The following is a 24,432-nucleotide window of genomic DNA, read 5'->3' on the forward strand; positions in this document are numbered from 1 at the left end:
CTCTTAATTACATAAAATACGTTTCTCTTTAACCATATCACAACGAATTGTTTCTTTTAAGAAAAAACTTGATAAATACACAACGGTTAAAATGACAGGTGTAATTGCCGCCATGACAGTATAATGCACACGCTCATACTGCATCGAAATGTTATAAATTATTATTTTGAATAAATTTGTTAAATGACGTAATTTATTCTAGCTACAGTGAAAAGGGTTAACGAGTCGAAAAAGTAATTATCGCTTCCATCGAAATGAAACTTTCTAATTATTTGTTGTTCGCAAAATGTATTGTTTGGAAACTATTCGGCCTTTCACCCAATTTGTCTAAACTAAACGTAGTTCAATTATAAATCTAGTTGCAATAGTGTTTATTTAAAAAAAAAACCGGTAATTGGTTTGTTATATAACATGTTTACTTTTTATAAATCGCTGTAACGTTTTAGGTTAACAATTATTTATGCGATTTTATAATCTTCGGTAGATATAAAATTTTCTATTTGCATTACGATTTATTAAACTAGGAAGAAACTAGGAGAAAAAAGATTTACTTATAAATTTTCATTTTACGGTTTGTTGTTTGTTTTTCTTTAGGTCCAAGCTACCTCTTATTATTAAAATGAGGTAATTTTATCCGGAATAATTTAAATTTAGTATTCACGTAATGAAATGCAAAAAACATTTTACCGGTTTTGCATATTGACTTTTTAATCTTTGTACAATCATTCTCATAACAGCATAGTATTTTTCGTCGTATATATTCCTTGTAGCTAACTTATTGCAATGTTCAATAACGACTGCCAATTTGGCAACGTTTACAGGACAGTCACAATTTCTGAGTAAGTTGTGTCTTATATGAATAAATATTATTTACATCTAAACAGACCCACATCTTTAATAACAGAAGGATACGCTGTTTAATCGATGATAATGACAGATAACGTTACGAAAAATATGCCTAAGTTTTAAAATATTGCTTTATTAATAATATTTAATAAAAAAAAATATGCATTTTTCTTATCTATATTAACCTAGAAATAGTTAGGATGCAATATTTTAAGACATATTTTTTATTTTGGTTCTACATAACTACTCATGTATGCTGCTGTAGCTGCTGTTTTAAACGGAAAAACAAAATTTACTTCTATGAAGAATCACAAAAAAATTTACAAATTCATTACTCATGGAAGGTTTTTTCGTCGTTATTGAGCTAATTTCGTAAATCTAAAATATAAATAACAACAACATTAAATCTCTAATAACTTTTTGTTATAATATTTTTGCAAAGGTATACAACATAATAATGCCAACATAAAAAAAATATATAATTCATCTCGATTTCAGAGATTACTAATATGTATATTATTTAATAAAATTTTATTGAAATTGAGCTCATTTTCTATAATTAATTATGATCATAAAAAATAATGAAAGATTAATTCAATTAAAGTACATAAAGATATCAAGGCCTCACTCAGTGCCGTATGTAAAGACTACAGAAATGCGATCCGGGTCATTGTAAACTAAAACCTATTTTTCTATATACGATCTCTATTACAATAAATTCCAACCTTTGGTGTCACTTTAATATTCAAAGGATGACATTTCTGACTCCCTATTTACAAGCAATATTTAAATTATGATAAACATTATTAAACACATACCAACTGGTTAGAGGTTCTTACGGTCTTCAATGTAGTCATCAACTTTGGACTCAAATAATGGTTTCAATAAAAAAAATTGCATGATATTACCTAATAATATCGTAAAATTTATTATTATATAAAAGATTTAGACATGCTTATTTTTCGAGGAAACGTCTGTTAATAATTTAAATGTTAAAATATGCGATGCAATTGGATTACGTCACAGGTAGGGCTTCTCTTAAAGCGTTTAAATGCATCGTAGAATATACCGACTACAGAATAATAATGAAAAAAATTAAATAGTAAGCATAATTGTGTACAAGATGATTTTAATAAATATTAATATTAATTTACTTGTAACCATTAACCAAACATTATGAGTGTAAGATTTGGAGCATGAAAGCCTATAACGCGATGGAATATGGCACCGTGTTTTTACATCTACATAGAAAATTATACTATAAGAGTGAACGAAAGAGATTCAACTAATGTCTGTGTTATTTTACTGTACTACCTAAATAATACCTTCGCCTATTAAATTATATACTATGAAAACGTAACCTAGAAAATAAGTAAATGTACTTAATGTCTAATGAAATAATAATATACATCGGTTGGTGTATTCAGAATAAAAAGCTTGGAAAGTTAATTTAATAATCCACAGTTTATAATTATCTTATCGAATCTAAAAGTATTCGGAATCGTGACATCGATTTAGTGAAATGTGAACGTAGTCACGGGCTGAGGCAAAATGAAAGCAAAAATTCAAGTAACCCAATGCACCGATCGAGGTTAGTAACGAGACGCGCAAAGCGTAGTGCAATTTGCAACTTGTGATATGTACATACTTCAGTCGTCAGTCGTCAGTTGAAACCAGACGCGAGGCGGCGCGGGCGTGTACTGAGCCGCTCATTGTTGTGTACAAATACGTTAAAATGCCGACAGATATAATGTCGACGTGCCGGGCCGAGCACTTCGGGCAAGGATTTAGCAAGAAAACATGCGGTAACGAAGTGAAATCTGGTTTCTTAGTACTATTAACCGCCGGTGGCTTAACGCAGGATGTCAGAGTGGTCGTGTATAGAACATCTCTTGAACATTTCGCTGTTATTTATCCAAGGAAGCGTGTTTCTAAGCCGACCGGTGTCGTCAATTTAAGGAACACGGCTGTAGAGCGACTCGAAACGAATAACGGATTCATTGTTCGACAAAAAGGTTACGACGACACAATATCAGCTAAGTTTTTGTGTTCCGAGAGGGATATCGAGTCATGGTTGTCTGCGTTTTCGGCAGAATGCCTACCGTCATCCCAGCATCACACCAGTCTGCCCGTGTTACTCGAGACAGAGGAAAGTTAAACCATCGTCCCCGAGCGATCGGTTTGTGAATCCCACGGTGCGAAATTCGTGTGATACGAATGTTTGTACTGCATTGAAAGTGAAAGCAAGTTTTTTTTTTGCAAGTACGAAAGTGTTGCCTTGAATTTGAGCTTGGAGCTATGAAATTCGACTGACTGTAACGTTAGCTATTCATACTAAAAGGATTATCTAAACGAACCTTTCTCACATCTTAGTATGGCAAATGTATAGTTACATTGTAATGATAAGCCATTATTATAATATTGTTACGATTAACAAACTAGTTCTGTGTATCAACTGGTTAGTAATAAATTCATAATGATTCTCGTGTCCTGATAGTGTTAATTCAGGTTTTGTTGAAACTATATCAGACTATTCGTTTTGTTAATAAAATCTAACATTTCGACATCAACTGTTTAAGTTATTTTAACAATAATTTTTCTTTCAAAATGATTGTCCTCTTAAAATCTCAGCGAAAAACGCTCGACCTAAAATACATACTTTATATTAAATAATGTGAAATATAAACGTTTTGTGAACTATTATTTATAGAAGTATCATTTCGATAACAACGTTTCGCTTTTTGATACAGTCGACTCCTCAAAGTAATTTGTAGGTCACACAAGACTTTTATGTAAGCCTAAACGAGAGCTTAAAGTGGAAGCATAAACGTATTTGTAAATATACTTATTCGTACCTATAAAAAAATTATGTCAAGTGTCTTAAGAGTGGTCGAAACTCATTACCATTTCATTTTTGCCGTCTGCTCATTAAATAAATTATTTTACATTGATATCTTTTAGTAACTCAAATATTAAATATATAGTGTACATAACTATAGTATAGAAATCTTACCTAACATTTGTGTTGAACTGTGTTGTTGATTTAGATTTGAAAAAATATTGTTCGTGAAACTGCCCAGATTTTGATCTGTATTGGCATTTAAGTTTTTTATATACATTAGAAATCCCAGCTTACATTTACACTTACATAATAAAAGTATTGAGTAGTATAATAGAAAAATAAACAAAATCGCTAAATATCAAATAAACACCTTGTTACCTTGTCTTAGCAAAATTATGGGCATAAAAGGACGTACGGTTCAAGGACAGCTAATGTCAGATCTTATACATTAAATGTCGGAGTATGTAAATTAAATGAAGGCATACAATTTGTAAGCGACTTAGCTGGAATATACTGTGTGAGTGGGATTCGGGATAAATTAATTATATATGGGAATGTCTGACTGTAAAATATTCTAACCAAATGGTCGGGGTCAATGGATCTATTGATATTATAAATGCATCACGAACGATTTACGTATTAACCAGAAATATAACATTACGTTATTAATTACAAACGATTTGATGTTTTTTTGTTAATTCCTATTTGTCTTCTTGATGTATTCGATTAATTTTGATGTGTCACCAGACTGAGAGTTTTGTTCATAGTGTCTACTATATCAAAATGAAAGAAGCAATGTCTTGAAGTGACCTTGAAATCTGATCTTTACTAATTAAGCTCAAAACGACATAAATTTCCAACACATTCTTAAAACCTCTGTTACGATGGTAATTATTTTGCAGCTAGAATATCTTCTTTAATTTAATAAATCCTTTGGTGTTATTGTAAACTGAGATCAGTTTCTGTAAAACACAACATCAGTACTAAACTGTGTCGTAAAATTTTGTAAGATTATATAGAGTGAAACCTAACAAGTTATATCACTTATTGTTATTTAGAATGCAACAATTATTTTACGATCAATTAAGAATAGATTATGCATGTAAACTAGACATTCTCCTTACAAATATTCATATTATTCTATTTAATTTACAAAATTTTGTTATTTTACACTTAATTGCAACAAAGTCATCACAATTACTGTATTATAACACATCGTGGACTGAAGCATTTGAATATCGACACATGTAAATGTGATGCGGGTGTTTAAAGACCAAAAGCCAATGAATTTGTAAATATACTAAGGGAATTTAAATTTCATCATTAAAGTACTTCGTTGATTATTTTTTTTATTGGTAACATTTTAAATTACAACAACGAAGTACGTCGTGGCGTGGTTAGTAGTTGTTTTGATCTATGAAACTAAATTACTTTATTATGATGTAATGAGTAAAATTGCATTAATTTTAGGAACGTATTTTATAACGTTCTCACATATTCCTCTAATTAAATGTATCATTTTATATACATATTCATGATTAAATTCATGGTTTATTTATTTATTTTTCTTATGAAATTCAAGTGTCTGTATTGTACAAGATAAAGAACATTTTAACTATCAATAAAACAATTTAATCGGGAGTTATTTTTGTATCACCCATTACTACATACACATAGAAATTCCATTACCTGTTTCTCTCCAATGGAATGAGTGAAATGTGAATTTGCTGAGTAAAAAAAGAGATAAAAAGACATGTATGTAAATGAAAATATTTTTTAATAGGTTACAGGTACATATTTTGTTATTTTGCTGTAAACTTACAGTTAATTTTATATAAAATTTTTATTCTTTATGATACAGTTTGTTTGTCACGCTATGTTCAAATCAAAATGTGAATAGAAACGTAAAATTGTGAATGGTCACTAGTTGACATAAGCCAGAACTAGATGGCGTTGACATCGCTATAGATCACGCTAATCGTTGTATGAATTGATTTGGTTAGGGTCCTTCGTTTTTAGAACAAGTATGGTTGATTAATCTAAAATATATACCTACTCGCTAGATCAGAATATTGTGGTATCATCTGTATATAATCTTCTAAGTATACTCGGTACATTCGGGAGTGAATAGTGTGAGAAATAGACCACTAGTTCAAACACACTACATACGAAGCATTTCTCGTATCTCATTCAACCCTACGTTAGTACTATAATGTGCGAATTGTTGGTTTTTTGACGTTGTAACCTTAGGTGAAGCATACGTCTAAAAATGGGGTTATCTTCGTCGGGATTGTAAGAAAATGACAAGGTATTAAGGGTTCGAAAAAATTTAGGCTTCCAGTGAACTGGATCCTTGTGCGACATGTCTGTAATAAATCACAGCTATAGCTAAAATATGTTTTAATTACATTGTTTTGTAGAGAATCGCACTGTTGTAAACCAGTCTTACAAGTTTTGTCTTAATGACTACACTAACTAAATAAACAGAGTTAATCTTCAATAGTGAAGTTGTGATCGTCTTAATGGACACCGATATATATGGGGCAGTAGATTCTTCCCTATTAATATTAAAACGTAAATAATAATACACAATTATTATATAATTTTATTTCGATTCAACGAATTAAAAATAAATAGAATAAAACTTATAATATTAATATAAGTTACTTATTTTTGAGAAGACGACGACAATGTTTCATTGCCATCGTCTAAATTTCTCTCTCTAACTAACCAAATTGAAAAGGGCCTACTAGGGTTGCCTTCCAAGAATTCTTTTATATTAGTTCCGGACAGGCCCAAGTCTTTTAGCAGGTTGTAGAGAGATTTGGCTGTTACCTCTACCTCTCTCTCCCACTTCTACCGAAAACAAATTTACAACGAACCTATTCTTAGTGAGATCGTTTGTACGCTTGTAATACTTGTTAATGGCATGGTCTTTGTTGATTTCTCAAGGAACCGTAAGCTCTCTTAACACAACATGCTTTAAAATTCTCGAATAAAGAGATATGTTTGGTCTGGAGGCCGATGCACGAATATTCTCTGGGATTTTATATTGTTTCTCATACGTATCCAACATTATATGTAGGGATAGCGTAAAGCTTGACGTTTGATTTTATAGCCATAGTGCCTTTTCTCCCAAAACCCATTTATCGCTTGTTTGTGGTTATTTCTTTTTGGGCTCTGGCTACCGAAAGACTAACCGTTTCACGTACGATTTCTAGAATCCTATCGTGGCGACGCGAGTATTGGCCGCTATCCAAGAGTACTTTACATCTCATCAGCAAATTCTTAGCAATTCCCCTGCCTCCCCGCAGTTATAGCAAATTTTTCGGTACCTTCACCTCATGGCACTAAATTACTCTGATCCGGGAGATTCATTTGGAACGCATTGAGGTAAAATTTTAGCAATGCTGGCGACCAATTATAAAATAAAATAACATCTGAACCTAATATGTGTACATTATTTTAAAATGCTACAAATGTTTCTAAAAACGTCGATTGATTTCGATAATTGATCATAGTTGTCCAAGGTTTCTAAAGTAAGGTAGTGTGAAAGAAACCATTTTGTTCTAAATTGTATTCGAATATAAAAAAATTGAAGTGCTTACTCCAATTTAGAGAACAGTTGTTTAAATTGTTGATCTTCACTCAACTTTGAAGATGAATCTTTATTGGTTATTTCCATCAGCTAACATGATATTTAGAGTCAAGAAATAGTCTTCTTCTAAATGTTATATTATTTAAGATAATTATTTTTGTTAAGTTTAATAAAAGAATATTTAAAATTAATTTCAAAGAGGTTGTTAATAATAATGAAGAATTCAGTAAATTGAGCAGGTATCGGATCGTTTTCTCACAGGACATGGCGTCGCAATCAGTTTAACTATCATCCTATCAAAGCTAGGGTAGAAAAAAAATTCATAACTTTTAGAATTAAGTATGGATACTTGAATTGTTTATGAATTATAAACAATATATAGAAATTTCTTTATGAATATTTTTACGGTGAGGTCAAAGTAACAATAAAATTTTAGTTTTCAGTTTTCGTCATTAATCAATATATTTGTGTCTCAATATATAAAATATCTTAAAATCTTTTAGTATTTAAGTTGACTTTCAACCTGTTCTAAACATTGGGACCGTATTTATTTAAAAATAAAAAAAATATTGATATTATATTTGTTGTAAATATACGAGAATGTACGCGACGCTGTAATTACTCAGCATTGGTTAAACAAACAAATCAATTAAGGAAATGAAAAGCATATTTTTTAAGTTATTTAACTGCCTTTCATTACTATACAGTTGACGCTAACTGCCAATTAGTTAACAATAAAAATAACAGTCATGAAACACGAAGCTAACGGGAAGCAAATGTACACAAAAATGTCACGTTTTAAACTGATAATGATAATTCTTATATTATTTTCAATATCACTTCTTGTGATTTCGTTTCAGCCGATGACAAAAGAGGAACAAATTGATAGATTTAATAAAATGAATGAAGAAGTAGAGCCGTTCAGACAGAATTTGACGGACTGCGCTCGTCAGGTCAAAGCATCTATGATCGACGTGGAGCATTTTTTAAAACGCATTCCGCAGTCGTCGATGCAGGGCAAATGTTTCGTGGCCTGCATACTTAAACGAAATTCTATTATAGTAAACAATAAAATCTCCAGAGAGAATCTTTTGGAGGCCAATCGAGCTGTCTACGGCCAAGATAGCGAAGTCATGACGAGATTGAACACCGCTATAGTTGAATGCAGCGACGTTGTTGAAGGCATATTCGAAGTTTGTGAATATTCATCCGTTTTTAACGACTGCATGCACATGAAGATGGAACATATTTTGGATAAAGTGACGATGGAAAGAAGGATGGAGGCGTTGGGTCAGATGACATCGGATCCGGATGTTTGGACCGATGAGGACGATGAAATACTTAAGCTAATTAAGGACGAATTGTGAAAATATAATTTTAGTTTAAACAAAAGTTCTATAGAGAATATAGTAAACAATAAATCTTATACATAAATAAATAATGACTTTTAACACAATAGTTTATATTAATCGTCTTCGTTGTAAAAAAATCTTGTATAACTCATCGTTATTTAGTCAAATTTAGTCATTGTTATTTAAGGAGTCAAATATGGCGTATCACAGTGGGAAAACTTCAGTAATAAGTTTCATACGTTTGCACCAAAGAAACCAGCATTTATGGTGTATCATCAAATTACACATAAAATCCAGAAGGCGACTATCTCCACGGAAGCATTTATTTCAGGAAAGAGGGCACTGTTTTCCCAGCTTCCTCCTTCTGCAATCACTGAGACACAACAGACTGACATGATCTTTGCACTGATACGTTTAGATATAAGGAACCAAATGCCGCGTGACTCCGCACCGACTTTTAAGAAGCTGCTATAAACGGCACGCGGAATCGAGGAATCTCTTCAGGAGAGGCAAGCAACGGTGCAGTTTTTGTAAAAATTTAAATCATTCTGTAGAGGTGTGCCGAAAGAAAAAACGATTAGAAGGAACTTTCGCCGCTCGCATGAAAGATTCAGTTCAACTTCGACATCAAATACTGCAGTAAGTGTTCGAACAACTCTGCCTGATGATACGCCTCAACATTCACATACAGAAGTAAATAATTTGGGAAACAAAGTAATAGAGTGGGTTAGCGTTATGTAGGAAGGCCAAAGATACGTAGATATTAAACACCTTTATTCGGCAAGTCGAGAATTCTAAATATAAGATCCATGCAGCGGTGGATTTACACTAGGGGCAGTCGGGGCAAGTGCCCAGGGCGGCAAATGTTTTAGGGCGGCAAAATTTTGAAAGTGATAAAATTTTTTTTTTAGTTTTATCGAAATTCCCCAATATAATTAGTTAATTCTATTAATTTATAATTTTTTGTTTAATTGATAATTCAAGAAATTCAATTCATTCATTATTTATGAATTGTAATTTTGGCACTTTTTTAGTAAAAATTAATAATCAAAATGATTTAATCAATTTTTTTCCTTGGAGATTCCAAATAATAATCAATTTTTCTATTTTCTGGAATTAAAGAAATTTAATTAGTATTTATTTTTGAAAAATTTAAAAAATTTCGGAATTATTTTTTGCAGTTCTTAAAACATCAACTTTAACAGTCAATCAATAAAAAAAAAATGTTATAATTTATCGATTTCACTAATTAATTTTAATTTAAAAGAATAATCGTATATTTTTTACACGCTTTTCATTAGCTTCACTTGTATGTATGTTTGTAACCGACTTCTTTGGGCTCGATGTTGACCCACTTTAAACGGCCAGATTTAGTTCAAACTTTGTAGATTTATCGAGGACCGATGACAATACACTAATTTGGTAAAATTATTCCATTTGTCAATTTGCAAAATATGATTTTTGTTAATTTATATAATTTTCATCTATAGTCGATACGGTAAGAAACTTAATTTTAATTTATTATAATTTTTCTCTACAGTCGATAAGACAGGACTTGATGTTAATTTTAATTTCCAATAATTATCTTTAGCCGATTTCTGTAATATTGACAAATTTTCGAATACTAAGGAGAATTTTCATTCTACAAAACAAATAATAGTTTGAAAAAACTAAAAAATCACACTTTTATAAATAAACCAAACTAAAAAGTAAAAAATAATTAATAGTTTAAAAAAACTCGAAATACGCTTTTTATAGAAAATCAAACTAAAAAATAGAAAATAAATTTTAATAAATTTAAATAAAGAATATTGTTAAAAATTTCAATAAATATAAATTAATAATAATGTGAATAAAAAAAAAATATTTTATTTAAAAAAAAGCGTGGGGTGCTTTTTAAGGTATTATCAAAATGATAATCACTCTACTCATATCTGTCAATAAAATATTTATCACTATTGACACCATGCACCCCACGCTTTTTTTAAAGTAAAATTTTTTTTTTTTTATTCACACTATTATTAATTTATATATATTGAAATTTTTAACACTATTCTCAATTTAAATTTATTTTTTAGATTTTCTATAAAAAGCGTGTTTTGAGTTTTTTTTAAACTATTATTTTGAATTTAATAAAGTTGAAACAGCGCATGCTGCCACCTACAGCCTGTTTTACAAACGTATATAGGTTCCTTTGATGAAGTTTGTTTTCACATTTGGCATGATTACATAAATCTAACCTGCATTAAATTTTATTGATGTTGAGCATAAATATACAATTAATTGACAAGCATGGCCGATGGACGCAAAAAATTGAGCGGATTTGAGTATCGGAAGCGCGCTTTGGACAAAAGTAGAAAGGAACAAGAGGTTTTGAGTAAAACTCCCAAGCTAGATGATTTTTTTACGAAGATAGAACGTGTTACACAAAAAACGGAATCTATCTGTAGAGATTGTACAAACTTGGATCACGAAGGTTTGTCGTGACAATCCTGTTAAGTTCCATATTTTTTCCAGTTTAATAATGATCTATTTGTCGATATGTGCATTTATTATTAATTGTAATAATTAGATTAATAAAATGAAAGTAAATTTTGACAGGTGATGATGTACGTTTTACCTCAAGGTCAAAACAGACTTCGTCTACGAGTAATGATACTGGCAATTCCACGACTTCTTCGCTGCTACAGAATATAAATAATGAAGATGAGCTCCAAGCTACAATCTCAACAAAAATAATAGATGAGGTTGTGTTGGAAAATATTGTGATAAGCGATGATCCATCAGAATGGGCTATAAATAATTTCACCAGAGATTATGTAGCTACTCATGGGTGAAAACAAAATAAAAATTTGGATTTCTCCGGTACAAAACGTGATTACAGTGATGGAACTTCACGATGGCTATCAGAATCACTATTTGTTAGAAAACTTATTAACGGTGAAAAAGTTCCACGACCGTGGCTCATTTTCTCAGTTAGTAAAGGATCTGTATTCTGTGCAGCTTGTCTTCTTTTTGATGTAGATTGTTCATTTAATGGTAAAACCGGATTTAATGATTGGAAACATGCAGGCGTTCGTGTTACTGAGCATGAACACTCAAAAAGTCATAAAAAATGTATATTAACCCTTAAGCAAAGATCAGATAATAAGAATAGGATAGACCATGATTTAGTCATTCAAACAGAAACAGAAATCTCGTATTGGAGGAATGTTTTGAGAAGAATAGTCGCTGCTACTAAAGCCTTGGCTTCTTGAGGGCTTCCATTCCGAGGAAGTGACGAAAAATTTGGTTCTCCGAATAATGGCAATTTTTTGATGCATTTCTCGAAGAACATATCAGAAAATTTGGAAATAAAGGATCTGGCAGTACAAGTTACCTATCAAAAACTATCTACGAAGAATTTATTCAGCTTTTGGCACAAAAAGTTTCTTCTATTATTGTTCAAGAAGTCAAATCAGCGAAATATTATGCCATTATTGTAGATTCTACACCTGATATATCTCACGTCGATCAACTTTCGTTTGTTCTCAGATATGTGAAAAAAGATGGAACGCCTGTTGAACGTTTTTTGATGTTTATTGAAAACTCCGGACATAAAGCTGAAGATTTACTAGTTGCTGTATTATCTTTTCTTGAGTTTTTTTTTTTTTGATCTTAATCTTGCAGACTGTCGAAGTCAGTCATATGACAACGCGAACAATGTATCAGGAATTTATTCAGGTTTACAGGCGAGAATTCATGAAATGAATGATCTTGCAGAACACGCTCCTTGTGCTGCTCATTCTATGAATTTAGTTGGAGTTCACGCAGTAGAATGTACGTCAGAAGCTGCTTCGTTTTTTCATACAGTACAAGCTTTATACAACTTCTTTACTGCATCGACGCACCGTTGGGAAGTTTTGCAATCACATACTGAAAAAGAGATTACGTTAAAATCGTTATCTGCAACTAGATGGCCAGCTCGATATGAAGCAGTTCAAGTACTCAATCAATGTTTCAACGAAATAATTGAGACTTTGATTATTCTTGAAGAAGATACCGAACAAAATGCGATTACAAGACAAGAAGCTAAAGGGATTCGAATTCAATTAGAACAACTTGAGACAGCATTTATGCAGATACTTTAGTATTTTTTACTCTCAAGATTTAATGCTGTTAGCCAAAGATTGCAAAAAGTTGATTGTAACATTGCTGAAGTGATCGATGATCATCATGGTTTGATCAAAGTTGTTGCTGATACGCGAAATGAATTTGAAAGTTATGAAAAAAAGGCTTTAAAAATTTCGGAAATTCAAGAATATAAAACAACGGTTTCTAGAAAAAGAAAAAGAAAATTACATGCTGATGAATCACGGGATGGAGATGTACAACTGTCAGGATGGGACCATTTTAGAGTTAATACTTTTAATGTCATTCTTGACAATCTGGATTCTGAATTGCGCAAAAGATGTGCAGCATATGAAAAAATTCAGGAAAAGTTCTCAGTTATCACTGAATTTGGCAACTTGGATAATAGAGAAATTAGTAAACGAGCTGAACGTTTAAGAAATGTATATTCTTCAGATCTCGAGCCCTCATTAGATGACGAATTTGTGCACTTCCATGCTTATTGTACTGAAAAAATGATAGAACAGAATTCACCTTCCGATCTTTTGAAATTGTTGCATGCAAACGACCTGTACACTGAGTTTCCAAACGTGGAAATCGCCTATCGAATATTTATGACATTAGCTGTAACAAACTGTAGCGCAGAACGATCGTTTTCATGTTTGAAGAGAGTTAAAAACTTCTTACGTTCTACAATGACTGCAAATAGACTCAATAGCTTAGCTATTCTATGCATCGAATCCTACGTACCTCAACGTTTAGATTGCGAAGATTTAATCGACCAATTCGCAATTCAAAAAGTCAGACGTGTTTGCCTGTGAAAAAATTGATATATTATAATTATGAGTCAGCCTTAGTGCCAAATTTATAATAATTAGAAAAAAACAAATATTTATTTATGTTTTTAGAATATCCTACTACTATTATAAAGGCGAAAGTTTGTAAGTATGGATGTATGGATGTTTGTTACTCTTTCACGTAAAAACTACTGAATGGATTTGAATGAAACTTTACCACAATATAGTTTATACATCAGAATAACACATAGGCTACAATTTTTGAGGTTTTTAATGTGAGGTCGTAAAAAAAAACACATTTTTTGCGCTTACATTGCAAACGCTGACTGAATCCTACAAGATAGATCAAAACAATTTACTACAGTATTGTACAACTTAAAAAGGTCTACAAAAAAGTCCGTGATGGTATATGTTTATCTCTTAGGAATAACCCATAATAACCATTTTTTATCCTTTACTTTGTACGAGAAATAATGGCTTATTTACGAAGCGATTTTAAGCAATACAGTATTAATCCTTATCCAATTAAGTATCTTAAATACATTGTGCATTTAATAAAGATCAATATGGCTTTTTACAGCATGTAAATTAAATAAATATTTTCGAAGATATCACAGATTTAAAATGCAGAGTCATAGCAATTTCGGCGATAAATACCGTTTCGGTGATAAATACCGGCAGCGGCGCCAGGCGAACGGGGCGTGGGGGGAGCGGGGTAGGTGCGGTGGGGAAGAAGTGGCTCATCGCTGAGTGTGCGACCCGAACGCGGGCAGACGTCGTTGACGGTTGTGTCCGTTTTGCGAATTTTCAAGGCACTAGCGATTTGATAAAACCGTATGGTCGCCTACTTTAAGTAATATAGGCCTAAGGTTAGTTATTGCCAGGTTTCTTTTTGGTTAGGAGTTACACGTACAAAAAGATACTTCATTTTTACGAATTACTTCATTGATAATTCAATTACTATATAGATAGGTTACTTACAGTTAATTATAACAAATTATATAAATAGGTTAATTATATAACGAATTACTTCATTGATAATTCAATTATTATATAGATAGGTTATTTACCGTTAATTATAACAAATTATATAAATAGGTTAATTATAACGAATTACTTCATTGATAATTGAATTACTATATAGATAGGTTAATTAAATAGGCAAGGATTGCATTAAAGTACAATCATAACAATAACTACCGTACTGTATTTTTTGGAAGTATAGAAACAACACGTACTTAAGAATTATGCCGCGAAAGCGTAAGTCTAATCTTTCCCAAAGCTCTAATAAAGCTCGAACTATGAAAGTAGCTAGACTTAACGAGACGTTTCCACAGGCCGAACTGCGAAGGCTTAAACAAGCAGAGGCAGCTCAAAGAGCTGCTGAGACACCAGAGCAGTCCCAAGATAGACGTCGACAGCATGCTGAGTATCTAGTATCTCAACGGGCTGCAGAGACACCCGAACAGTCTCAAGCTCGACGTCAACAGAACGCTGAATATCTGGCATCTCAACGGGCTTCTGAGACACCCGAACAGTCCCAGGATCGATGTCGACAGCATGCTGAATATCTAGCATCTCAACGGGCTGCGGAGACACCCGAACAGTCTCAAGCTCGACGTCAACAGAACGCTGAATATCTGGCATCTCAACGGGCTTCTGAGACACCCGAACAGTCTCAAGCTCGGCGTCTTCAGCAAGCGACTTACATAGGGTCCCAAAGAGCTACTGAAACTGTTGAAGCTGCTGAAGCTCGCAGACGCGCTGTTGCTGAAAGGGCACAACAGCGACGATTAATATTTACAAGAAACGCGTGGGGAGTATTCGATAAAGCTGCATTTGAGTACGATGAAACTCTTGATTACGAAAGCCACAAGCTTATAAAAATAGAAGCGATGAATAAAGAATGCAGATTTTGCGGTGCTCTTAAATGGAAAGAGGAAGCTGCAGGCATGTGTTGTTCGGGAGGAAAAGTAGTTCTTCCTTCAATAGACGAGCCTGTTGAACCTCTTAAAGAACTTTTTTCAAATGAAACAGATGAATCTCGCCGTTTTTTAAAAAACATAAGAAAATACAATACATGCTTCCATATGACATCTTTTGGAGCTGATAACATTGTGTCGATGCCAGGATTTTGCCCGACTTTTACAATCCAAGGGCAAATATACCACACAATTGGCTCTTTGCTTCCTGCTGCTAATACGCAACCAAAATTTTTGCAAGTTTATTTCATGGGTGATGAGGAAGCACAAGTTGATAGGCGTTCTGAGTACGTACCAGGTGTGGAAAGAAACGCAGTTCAAAAAATACAAAAAGTTCTACATGATCACAACGTTTTAGTGCATGAATTTAAAATGGCTAATGATAGAGTGACTAGCGATAATTACAAGGTCGTGATACACCCAGATCGTGTACCACGTGGTGAACACGAAAGACGATTCAATGCCCCGACCACAAACGAAATAGCTGCCGTAGTAGTTAGTACTGAACAAACTGCGTCTCGGGACATTGTTATTCAGGCGCACGATGGCCGGCTTACTAGAGTTCCGGACACTCATAGATTTTATGATGCTCTCGAGTACCCGATAATTTTTTGGAAAGGACAAGAGGGGTACAGTTTTGATATTCCTCAGACAAACCCAGTTACAAAACAGCCTATACCGAACAAAAAAGTGTCGTGCAAAGACTTTTATGCATATCATATGATGGTACGTCGCAACAATTTTAATTTATTGCTTCGATGTAGGTTTCTCTTTCTTCAGTTTTTGGTGGACATGTATGTCAAAGTGGAGAGTGAGCGCTTAAGGTTTATTGCTTTAAACCAAACAAAACTGCGAGCAGAAAACTATATACATTTACAAGACGCGGTCAGGAATGATGCGGATTTAGATCCAAACAATTTGGGTCAATTGGTAATACTCCCATCGTCATTTGTAAATAGCCCGAGATATCTTCATGAGTACACGCAGGATGCGTTCACATACGTGCGTAACTACAGGAGGCCTGATCTGTTTATTACAATGACATGTAATCCCGCTTGGCCAGAAATTACTAAAGAGCTCATTCCAGGTCAAAATGCAACAGACAGACATGACTTAACAGCCAGGTTATTTAAAATAAAAGTACAAAAATTGGTTGCTCTACTTACAAAAGGTAAAATATTTGGAGATATGAAGTGTTTCATGTACTCGATCGAGTGGCAAAAAAGAGGTCTGCCTCACGTGCACTTACTGCTGTGGTTGACGGAAAAATTACGCCCCAACCAAATTGATGAAGTCATAAGTGCGGAGATACCAAATCCAGAAAGTGATCGAAAACTCTACGATACTGTAACCAAAAATATGATTCACGGTCCCTGTGGTGCACTAAATCCGTCATCACCATGCATGAAAGAAGGAAAATGCACCAAAAAGTATCCAAGGGCGCTTTTGAAAGATACTCAAACTAACGACAAAGGCTATCCTTTGTACAGGCGTAGAACACCAGGAAATGGCGGCCGTACGATAACTCTAAAAACCCGAGGTGGAACACAGGAAGTATTGGTTGACAATAGCTGGATTGTCCCATATTCTCCTCTTCTGTCTAAAATTTATAACTGTCACATAAATGTAGAGTTCTGCAATACGGTACAGGCGATAAAATATATTTGTAAATATATAAACAAAGGCAGCGACCAGGCTATTTTTAACATTCGACAGCAAGGGAATGTTAATATTGACCCGAGAGATGAGGTGCAAACGTATCGAGCCGGTAGATATGTTAGTAGTAACGAAGCAGCGTGGCGGATCTTGGGTCTGCCTCTGCATGAAAGACACCCAACAGTCACTCACCTTGCGGTTCATCTGCCTAATGGTCAGCGGATTTACTTCACTGAAAACAATTTTAGAGAGAGAATGGCCGCACCACCTAAGACGACACTAACTGCATTTTTCCTGCTTTGCCAAAATGACGCATTTGCAAAAACATTACTTTATGTTGACGTACCCCGCTACTATACATGGAACGTGTCGTCGAAAGAATGGAAACGTCGTTTACAAGGCACACCTGTCGACGGCTGGCCAGGTGTGAAGGCAGGAGATGCTCTTGGGCGCATTTACACAGTGCATGTTAGTAACTTCGAATGTTACTGTTTGCGAATGCTGCTGAATGTAGTACAGGGCCCCACTAGCTTTTTGGATCTAAAAACAGTTGACGGCCAAGAACTTGAAACTTTTCGACAAGCGTGTGAGAAGTTGGGGTTGTTGGAAGATGACAACCACTGGGATGCCACAATGGAAGAGGCAGTGCTGTATCGCTCTCCTTCGCAAATAAGAGAACTATTTGCAATATTGATATGCACTTGCGGTTTATCCAATCCTCTTCAACTATGGGATAAGTATAAATCTGCATTATCGGAGGATATCTTGCATAGATTTGAAAGGATGGATCAAGTCAACAATGATCTATGTTTCAATGAAGCACTGAGACATATAGAGGACAAAATAATAACGATTTCCGGTAAGAAATTGTCTGACTTCGGTATGCCTACACCAGAGCGTCGAGGAGAGTTGTCGACCGATTTGATCAAAGAGCTAAGCTACGATATTGCTTTATTAGACGCTCAGGTCAGCGAAACTGAACCACGCCTGCTACCCGAACAAAAAAACATTTATAACAAAATATTACAACGAGTTGAGCTTGACAAAGGCGGCCTTTTCTTTCTTGACGCCCCGGGCGGTACAGGTAAAACATTTTTGCTTAATTTGCTTCTAGCAAAAATTCGTAAGGACCGTAAAGTTGCATTAGCGGTGGCTTCCTCTGGGATCGCTGCAACATTGCTGAGCGGTGGACGAACGGCACATTCGGTTTTTAAATTACCTCTTAATCTGGCGAGCGAAGAAACCCCAACGTGCAACATCAGTAAGAGCAGTGCCCGTGGCGCCCTCTTGCAACAATGTATGCTGATCGTGTGGGACGAGTGCACTATGTCACACAAACGCGCCATTGAGGCGCTTGATCGCTGTCTACAAGATATTCACAGCAATCGAAAGTTGATGGGTGGTGTGGTAGTGTTATTGGCAGGGGATTTAAGACAGACTTTACCTGTTATCGAGAGAGGCACTGCAGCAGATGAAATTAACGCATGTCTAAAAGCCTCATATCTGTGGTCTAAAGTTGAAAAGCTTTATCTTACCACTAACATGCGAGTCCAGTTATTCAGCGATGTCGAATCAGGAGCATATTGCTCAAAAACTGCTAGAAATTGGTGAAGGCCACCTAAACACCGACCAAGAAGGTATGGTTCTTTTCACACAGCAATTTTGACATGCTGTGGAGACAGAAAACGAACTTATTGAACAAGTTTTTCCGAATCTGCAACAAAATATTCTTGACGAAAATTGGTTGTGTGAAAGAACCATATTGGCACCAAAAAATGATATTGTTGCGAAAATAAATAAAAAAATCTTGGCCGAAATAAACAGCGAAACATCAGTGTATAATTCCATTGATGCATTTTCAATGACGATCAACAAATCGCAGGGTCAAACCTTGAAGGTAGCAGGCCTACATTTGGGCACGCCATGTTTTTCTCACGGTCAGCTCTATGTGGCTTGCTCACGTGTTTCCAAAGCGAAGAATCTGCATGTTTATGCTGAAGGAAAAAGATCGTTAAATGTGGTTTATAGGAGCATACTGCAGTAGCTACCTATAGGCCTATGATTAGGGCTCTGCAGTGCTTAGTTACCGTATTTCTTACTTATTACTAGACTAGACGGGACGAACCTGAAGTCCACGCGAACGAAGTCGCGGGCAAAAGCTAGTATAATATAAAAAAGTTTCTGCAATAAATTAGTTATTTTAATTTTTAAAAATGAAATACATAAACTATAAGTTTAAGTAGAAGGCCGTTTTCATGCTGCTTTTTAAAATTTTTTTTAAGGTATAAAAAATTAATATTATTGATTGAAAATATCAGGTTATTTCATACATATATTTATGAGTATTTATTCGTATTAAACAACAATATAACTTATCAATAGCACAGAAAAATTGTTTAAATAAAAATGTCAGTTTGCTGGAAACACTGAGTATTCAAAGTCTTTACTTTGATATCAAAGTCACTCGAAAAATAAAAGGGGAAGACCCAGCACCAATAGTGGACAAGACACCACAGTACCTTCTAAAAGACTCCGCACAGGTGTACAAGTACTACCCTCTACTGATGTGCGTTGCGATTGTATTGGTCATGAAAAAATATTTATGGTTTCTAGAAATAAGTGTAAATTTAATAATTGTAGGAAACTTACCTCCTGGTTCTGTAAAAAGTGTAAAGTGTCGTTATGCGATACTAAAAACAATCAATGTTTCGCATTATTTCATGCATAGGTATATCTGATTTCTTTATGGCCTTAATGCCTGAAGTATCAAAATTGATACCTGTTTTTTTTTTCTAAATAAATATGTAAAATTAATATTGTGATTTTTTTTAGCTATTTTTCCCTTCATCTAGACCCTCAAGCACACACAGTAATATTAAAATAAAATCACTTTCGTAAATCAGGCTACTAAGGGTTAAGAGTGGCCATTCTCAATGCTACCAACCTTAAAAACAAAATAAAAATATCTTAGTGTTGTCATCCGTAAAAACATACTAGTTTGACAGCTCGATATTGTTGCAAACTTTAGAAAATAAATAAGTTTCATTTCACGCAACTTATTAACGTTTTGTTACCGCAATAATTAATAAACACAAAACGTGTCGGAAGAAACGTCCATTTCAACATTATACAGTATGATGAAGTAAGAAATGGAAAAACAGGCAAATCTTGCTACTACTAACGCTGAAAAGCTTATGCTATCGATAGATGAAAAAATAAAACCACTAATAGAGGAAAACAAAAATGTCATAATGGAAATCGAAGGTCTTAATAATAAAATAAATACTTTAGAAGATCTGAATAAAAAAATTATAATATAATGATACACAATTTTAAAGAAACAGACGCCAACTATACCCAATTATACAACAATATTAAACAGAAAAGAAATATTAAAATTGGTCCTCTGTTATATATGCACTAACTTACAATTTGTAAGTTGCACTAAGTTACAATTTGTGTACAACTTAAATGTTTGTAAGTTACAAACATTTAAGTGGCTCTTTGCTGGAATATGCCTTAAAAAAGGAAAGATTCTTATTAGACTCTATTAACTAGAGTATAATAGTGATATTGATTATAGAACTCTCACTGACTTAATTGTTGCAGGACTGTCATCTTATATTAGAAATAAACTAGATAGGCAAGAAATAACAAACCAAACTCTATTGTTTAGTGCCATACGAATGCTTGAAAATCAGAATAAAAATGTACAAAAACATTTGACTGAGAAAAGAAGCACTATTAAACCAGACGTAGAATGGAAGGAAAAGTCACCACGCCAAATATGTTACAAGATTGGAAAGAAAAACAGATTTCATCCTAAAGACTCATGCTGGTTTAAAGAAGACAAAAACAGTAACGACGGAGTAAAACACTGCAAAAACTTAATGTTAGAGATTGATCAACTTCAGAATACAAGAAACTAAATATTCCCCCACTGATGAAGATATAATGAAGAATTTTAAAAATTATTTAATGACGAAATTTTCAATGATTGATTTAAAAGAGGTCAAACTATTTAGGTATTACAATTATAAGACAAAATAATGTCATAACACAAGATCAAAGCGGTATTAAATAAATTTAATATGGCAGATTGCAAGCCTGTAAGTACACCGCTAGTGCCTAATTTAGATTATAAAGCATTGGAATCCGATGAGAAATACGATGTTCCGTGACGAAGCCTTATTGGATGTCTAATGTATTTAATGGTTCAGAGGCTGAATATATGGCTCTGTATGAAGCTGTCAAGAATGCAATATGGTTGAAATGTTTACAGGCAGGCGAGCAAATTGCAGACATGCTGACCAAACCACTACTAAAGGTCAAGTTCCTGGAGTTAAGAACGAAAATGGGATTGGAAAATTGATTGTTAATAATAAATAATATCTAAATATTATATTATAAAAGTAATTATGTTCTTGGTTTATGATCTGATAAGGTTTTTCTGGGTTTCCCTTATCGTAAAGACAAATGTCGGATCACTATGTAAACGGTCAGCAATAACTACCCCCGACAAAGAGTTAATGGAAGATGTGTCAATTAATATCATATGTATTGTATTTAACTATTGTATTAAGATAATATATTGTTATAGATAATACAGCGTTGCTATTAACCCATATTATCCCAGCGCTCCACTTAAGGTGCACTTGTTTTTTGTTTCAGATTAGAGGTTATTTAATTAATGCGGGTAGAGGTTATAATTTATTTGTATTGTTGACATATATAATTATAACCTAATACTTATTGAAAGTCATTATTGTTTTTGGTTATCTCTCAATAATTCGTTAAAATCTGTGAATTTTAGCTATCATGAGCTCCAGAAAAGGGTGAGTAATATTGTTTTAGTACTTATGATTATTTTTAGCGTTATTACTTTTTTTTAGACAGTATTAGCTTATATATTAGTCAACATCATAAATTTGCCAATAATTTGTTTTCATAGGTACTTTTTACTCAGTTTTGTGCAGCGCCCCATTTGAGGTGCGCTGGGAATAAGAGGCACCGTTGTTTTTGTTACGGAACCTTGTATTCCCAGCGCTAGCAAATTATAGTTAGGACTGTTTTATCGTATTTTTATATGTTTTTTTGTTTACAGGTTGAACGTTCACGAAATTATATCGGCATTAGGGGATGATCTCATTATAATTTCTGCAGATATATTTATTACACCACCTGATAACGATGACTTGAGTGACGAAGACAGCGGAAGCGAAGAAATGGGAGAAATTAGTAATCTTACACGTCGACAACTACTAGCTGAAGCTGAGGTGCGATGCCAACTACCATCAGCAGATGGAATCCTGGAAACCGTTGATGGAATTCCATGTATGCATCAGGAAGAACAGCCGTCCAAATCTCAGTCAATTGAACCACCAGTAAAAAAATCTAAAACTATTGTCAAGAGGAAGTGGAGACAAAAAGATATAACTGCTAAACCTGAAAAGGAGTCGATGCAACCTGATTTTATTTTAGATAAAGATAACCCATTAGATTTTTTCGAAATGTTTTTTGACGAAGAAGTTTACGAGCTTCTCCGGTCTAGCACTGAACAAAATGCAATTGCAAAAGGTCAAGTCAATTTTTGACTAACTATTGAAGAAGTAAAAAACTTTATAGGTATTCTACTCTTGTCAGGCTACAATAGTGCTTCACGCTATAGACTATACTGGGATCAGAGCATCGATACTCATCATCCAGGAGTTGCATCATGCATGACTCGTAATCGTTTTGAAGAGCTTTTACGTTTTTTTCATGCATGCGATAACAATCGCCTTCCCACTGATGATAAATTTGCAAAAGTGAGACCACTTTGGAATATGATGAATGAGAGATGGCTAAAGTTTTATCCCGGAGACAAACACTTATCTATTGACGAGTCTATGGTACCTTACTTTGGGAAACATGGCGCAAAGCAACACATTCACGGGAAGCCCATACGTTTTGGATACAAGATTTGGTCATTATGTACTCGATTGGGGTATCTAATTTATGGAGAACCCTACCAAGGAGCAAAAACTGGAAATACTAATCCAAATCTAGGCGTTGGAGGTTCTGTGGTAACGAATTTGATTGCAAAACTACCAAGTGATAATCACTACAGTTTCTATGTTGATAATTTTTTCACTTCCTTACGTTTATTAGACGAGGTAAGCCAGATGGGTCACGATATCACTGGAACATTGCGGGCTAATAGAACGGAAGGCGCCCCGCTAAAAGACATAAAGGAGATGAAAAAGACAACAAGGGGATCCCACCACCAAATTACTGATTTATCGTCCAACACGACATTAGTCCGCTACAACGATAACAACATCGTGTTAGAAGTATGTGTACCTACCTGCTTATTATAATTGTTACTCTGTACAATATAAAAATAATATATTTAGTCTGTTTCCAACTACTATCCATGTGTTTTATTAGGTTACGGGCCCAGAGCTTAAACTCGCGATAAATTAAAGTTTTAGATTGGATTATTTACTTTTCGTGGACTATCTATCAGTGTGCCGTTTGATATTATAATATAAAATCACGGTGGAAATCGCCTTTTTGTGAACTTATATTCTGATTAACTGTTGACTATCGTGTGTGTAGCGTATGAAAAATGGCGGGCAGTTACATAGTGAATGTGCCTAAGCTAAAAGGACGCGAAAACTACGACGAATGGGCGTTTGCAGCAGAAAATTTTTTAATGTTAGAAGGTGTGGATATTCATAATATTCATCAAGAAGAATCGATTGATAAAATTTCCATTGATGCAAAAAAGGCTAAGGCGAGACTCGTGATGACAATCGATTCAACTATTTATGTTCACATTAAAAATGAGCAAACAGTACAAGGTGTGTGGAAACGCTTGAAGTCTCTTTATGACGACTCTGGATTTACACGTCGCATCAGCCTACTTCGTCAGCTAATTTCTATTCGATTGGAAGATTGCGAATCGATGGGGACATACGTTACACAAATGGTGGATACAGCACAAAAACTAAAAGGTACTGGTTTCCAGATCACTGAAGAGTGGATTGGTTCACTGCTATTGGCGGGGCTAACAGAAAAATTCGCTCCTATGATAATGGCCATAGAACACTCTGGCATGGTCATCAGTACGGACATTATCAAGTCGAAATTATTAGACATGAGTTCGGATGTTGACAGCAGTAGAACGGACAATGCTTTCTTGTCGAAAGGTTGGCAATACCGTAGCGAGAAGACCAACATTGCGAATACACAAAAAACAAAAGAA

At 34.1% G+C, this 24,432-nt stretch overlaps 2 protein-coding genes across 3 annotated transcripts; both read left to right on the forward strand.

The window, feature by feature from the left end:
• The first annotated feature begins 752 nt into the window (after nucleotides 1-752).
• On the forward strand, nucleotides 753-8,742 carry LOC116774404 (uncharacterized). 2 transcript variants are annotated; one of them, XM_032667130.2, is made up of 2 exons: nucleotides 753-839; nucleotides 8,147-8,742. In XM_032667130.2, exon 2 carries the CDS (start codon nucleotides 8,150-8,152, stop codon nucleotides 8,651-8,653), a length of 504 nt encoding a protein of 167 aa, XP_032523021.1. In that variant the 5' UTR covers nucleotides 753-839; nucleotides 8,147-8,149; the 3' UTR covers nucleotides 8,654-8,742. The 2 variants fall into 2 exon arrangements, with proteins under 2 accessions (XP_032523021.1, XP_032523020.1); XM_032667129.2 differs by lacking the exon at nucleotides 753-839 and adding an exon at nucleotides 7,979-8,064.
• A 6,104-nt stretch (nucleotides 8,743-14,846) lies between these two features.
• LOC133319699 (uncharacterized) lies at nucleotides 14,847-18,794 on the forward strand. The gene has a single exon (XM_061524951.1). The coding sequence runs from the start codon at nucleotides 14,847-14,849 to the stop codon at nucleotides 18,792-18,794; it is 3,948 nt and encodes a 1,315-aa protein (XP_061380935.1).
• Nucleotides 18,795-24,432: the final 5,638 nt, after the last annotated feature.

This window comes from Danaus plexippus, chromosome 26 (genome assembly GCF_018135715.1).
Source record: "Danaus plexippus chromosome 26, MEX_DaPlex, whole genome shotgun sequence".
NCBI classification, from domain to species: domain Eukaryota; kingdom Metazoa; phylum Arthropoda; class Insecta; order Lepidoptera; family Nymphalidae; genus Danaus; species Danaus plexippus.